The sequence below is a fragment of the Echinops telfairi genome, unplaced genomic scaffold (assembly GCF_000313985.2).
Source record: "Echinops telfairi isolate 266 unplaced genomic scaffold, ASM31398v2 ScPeMD7_23;HRSCAF=83, whole genome shotgun sequence".
NCBI classification, from domain to species: Eukaryota; Metazoa; Chordata; class Mammalia; order Afrosoricida; family Tenrecidae; genus Echinops; species Echinops telfairi.
The window spans coordinates 64,624,356-64,628,611 of record NW_022103920.1 but is presented as its reverse complement, the minus strand read 5'-3'; the positions used below and the strand labels follow the sequence as shown (position 1 = coordinate 64,628,611).

The 4,256-nt window shown below is 38.9% G+C and overlaps 1 protein-coding gene across 1 annotated transcript in view; it reads right to left on the bottom strand.

The window, feature by feature from the left end:
- The window catches only part of UMAD1 (UBAP1-MVB12-associated (UMA) domain containing 1), a 12,414-nt gene that overhangs the window by 5,700 nt on the left and 2,458 nt on the right, over window positions 1-4,256 (bottom strand). The window contains exon 2 of the mRNA XM_013004643.2: window positions 1,655-1,730. Within this exon, the coding sequence (XP_012860097.1) occupies window positions 1,655-1,730 (76 nt within the window). The remainder of the gene's footprint in view (window positions 1-1,654; window positions 1,731-4,256) is intronic.

The window sequence follows — 4,256 nt, the reverse complement described above, 5'->3', positions numbered from 1 at the left end:
TGGAGAGCAAATGTTTTGAGAATGATGAGGGCAATGAATGTACAAATGTGCTTTACACAATTGATGTATATATGGATTGTGGTAAGAGTTGTATGAGCCCCTAATAAAACGATTTTAAAAAAAAGTCTGCTTGCTGTATGTTAAAGAGAGAGAGTGAAAAGAGAGAAAGGGAAGGGAAATATGAGCACAGACAATTCTTCCAAGGCATTATGTTTTAAAGGGGACAGGGACTGTGATTTCGGTAGATGGAGAGGAATTGGCAGGGCGGGGTTCTCTTCTTTTTAACTTTGGTTTTCAGATGGGGAGATATGAAGGCAATGTAAAGGCAAATGAGACAAATCCTCTAATGAAGAAAAATCCATGGAGAATCTGTGAAGAAGACACTGCTCTGTTCACAAGCCATGCTACTATTTACACCTGGGCCCCTCTAGAAAGATTTGTTAAGTGAATCACCTCACATTAACAAAATTGCCAGACATCCCAGTCAAAAGTGGTCCTGTGACTTAACTGAAATTAAATCGCCAAAACTACACCACTGTTTCTACTGCTGCCCATGATGTTTAACAGCTTTTTCATTTAAAAGAAGTTCAAAAAATTAAGTTAATTAACAAATCACATTGGGTAAAGTGCTCCACCAAATTCCTCCTAGAATGATCTGAATTTCAGCTGTGCTGCATGTGTTGCTTCAGCCTCTATGTCTACAGTTGGCTATGATACACCTGAAATTAAAGCACCAAATCCTTCCTTAAGATTCCAACAGAATCAAACAGAATCATACCCCGTCGGATGCAACTTAATATAGAGATCCATGTATACAGTACACAGATGTTGGCTCCTGAAACTTAACAGAAACTTTAAAATTCAAAGTATCCTAGGGTCAGCCAAGAGGGCAGGTAATCAGTGAGGAATGACGCCACAATTCTAGTTGCTGTAAAAGGATTTACCATATGGATGGAAAAACTAGAAAGGAAGCTAAGTATGGATGGGCAATAAGACCTCTAGTTTTCATATGCAGCAGGGCCTGGATTGCTAGTGGGCAGCACTACGGAGTGATTAAGAGCACAGGCTCTTGAGCCAAATCGCTTGGATGCAAATCCCAGGCTCTCTGCTTACTAATGAGCAAGTGACTTTGGGTGCCTTATTGAACTTATTTGGGCTCGGTTTCCTTAGCTGTATTATGAAATCAAGAGTGTACCTATTTCATAGGTATTGTTAGAAATATTAAATGAAGCGATGTTTATAAGTAACTAGAACAATGTTCAGGAAGTTTTAACTTAATTAATTGAAAATGTAGGCATGACGGGTCCCACTTGGCTATAGATAAAATTCAGGCCCCAGCTATTCCTTTTGCTTGCTCTTCATTGTCAGTTCATTCAGAACATTGTATCTTCCTCTTTTATCTTGTATTCTCTCAACCTCAGTTGACAATAGTGAAAACTGAGATAGGGAACTGCAGAGGAATGTATTACACTATTCTTTCTACATTTTGTTTCACAACTTTTCATAATAAAAAGTTCAAAGATTAATTTCATTTACAAAATACATTGGGCAAAGTGTTTCACCAACTATGTCCTAGGATTATCTGAATTTCAGCTGTGCTCTCTGGGTTGTTCCAGCCCCTATCTCTTAACCGTTGGCTACCGAGCAATGTTACAGTCTCCATGGAGGCTGTCTGCCCTCTTGGCAGCAGGGTGAGTGCCATGATGCAGCTGCCGTTGGCATGCTGAGAGCTGGAAGGGGAGAAATTATAAGGCAAAATGAGAGAAAAATCACAAAGAAAATGTGAGACAAAATCCAAGGACCCCGTACCCAATAAACCGGATCACTAAGTTTCCAGCTTGGCAGCCCAGGAAGCAGAGGGGAGGGGAGGGGACCTGAGGGCTGACACAGGTGCATGCATTCCCCTGCAAAAAGCAGCTCAGTCACTCCCTCTTAGACACAGTCTTGTGCTTTTTCATTTGCATAATAAAATGGATCTTGAAAGAGAAGAATCAGTATGTTAACCACAATGGAGCAAGAAGAAATGAATCAATTAACCTTTTAGTTAGTAGCCAAATTTAAAAAAATTACTTCAAATATAATGTTCACAAAGCATGTTCATTATTTTTGTGCTATTAATCCTTCAAAGAAATGAAGCCATGATGACATTCTTTAAGATAGGTTCCCTTATGTAATCTGGCATTAATACTTCTTTTTCAAAGAGTGTTTGGCCTTATAAGGTTTAAACTTAAGTATTCTAGGTCAGATTTTTATTCTAATCTTACTGACAAAGTAAATATCCTTATCTATAGCATCACAATAAATAGAGTTCATAATTATCTTGCTGTTTTAATATGTACATATAAAATGATTTATTCTTCACCAGTTAGCTGATTAAAAATGGACTGGCCGCCTTTTGTCTTCTGTTCCTCACCTGCTAGTATCTTCCTTGCCAATAATTCCGACGTTTAGGCACTATTCTGCCCTTTCTTGCAGAGGGGCTGTAAAGGTTCTTGAGGTTCAAGCTGTTAAGATCTTCTAAGAGCTCAGGGGTGAAAACCTACTCCACGAGTACACTGCACGTAACACTTTTCAGAAGAGCCTTGGAAACATGAAGTCACTTTTGCAGAGCATCAGGGTAGTGGCATCTCTGTGAACCTCATTCTTGGATGTTTGAACGTAAGAAAACGCAGGTATCAGAGCGGACAACTATCTTTTTCCTGGCACGTAAGCCCAACAACCTCCATGAAGTCTATTAGAAGGTGCCAACTTTGCAAATCTGGCAACAATTGGAGACCTCATCTAGTTAGCCTCATCAGACTAAATTATGAAGATTTTATTAATATGGAAATCATCTGCTTATGACATCGTCAAAAAAAAACCCAACCTTTTTTCTGCTTTCCCCCCCTGCAACCTGTGCCTCCAATAATTAAGAGAGAAAATAGTATACTATAAAAGCAAACTATTTATGTATAAAAATTTAGAATCCAGCCTTAACCAAGGTAGCAATGAAACTTATTACAAGAATCTGAAACTACATCTAAAACACCCATCTAACACATTCAATTTACATGCAAAGAAGGTAGCAGTATTAAGCATATTTCAAGAAAATGAGTTACACTAAGAAGCAGTAGTATCAAGCTCTGGCTGTCTATGCTTTTAAATTCTGTCTATAAATAAAAGACATGTTTCTTTGAACAATAGCCTGAACAAGCAACGCTGTCACTTTATCTCCCAAGATAACTATCCATTGTATTCCGGCTTCAGCTGGTTTCTGCTTGCATTACATCAGCCTCTTGATAGGAGGTGGGGAGAGGGGCAAATCTGAGTCAGAAGCATCAAAGGACCGAGGTTAGGAGAAGGTGATACAAGCAAGTGACCCAGGGAATATAAAACTCAAGCATTTGTTGTTGTTGCTATTACGGCCGTTTCCTGAAGAAGCAGATTGCTAATAAATTTCTAGCAGGCTGTTAAGCACCAGAGGATCCATCCCCTGTACCTGCACAAATCCTATGCAGCCAGCTCCTTTCACTTGGGAGAAATGATATTTCGAAGGTAGAGACTATTCCCTATTTTTTTTTCTCTTTAAAAAAATCATTTTATTTGGGGCTCATACAACTCTTATCATAATCCACACATACATCCATTGGGTCAAGCACATTTGTATATTTGTTGCCATCATCAGACTCAAAACATTTGCTTTCTACTTGAGCCCTTGGTATCAGCTCCTCATTTTTTTCCCCTCCCTCCCCACTCCCCCCTCCTTCTAAATTAGACTCTTATCATCTTGGGCCAGAATTATTTCCACAAATCTATTCCCTGCCTGCAGCTGCTGTGATCTCTGTTAGTTGCAGTGACATTGATGATGTCATTAGTCTACGCATTAGGCATCATGATCTTCATTCTTTAATTAAAATGGGGCTCTGAGAAGTTTAGTAACTGTGGTGTGATAGTTTACATGGCCTTTCTTGTCATCATCTTGTAATTCGGATGGAATGATTGGATGGGATTATGCAAATGAGATGGATGTGGCCCACCAAAGGGATTGGACAGCTGGCTAACTGTGCAAACGAAGTGCGTGAAATGCTTTTTTGGGGCGGGGCCATGCAAATAAAATGTTTGGGATCAGGAGGGAATGATTGGTCACTTTTTTTTCTACTCCTATTTCTTTTTATTTTATTTATTTATTTATTTATTTTTAATAATTTTATTCGGGGCTCATACAACTCTTATCACAATCCATACACACATCAATTGTGTAAAGCGCATTTGTACAT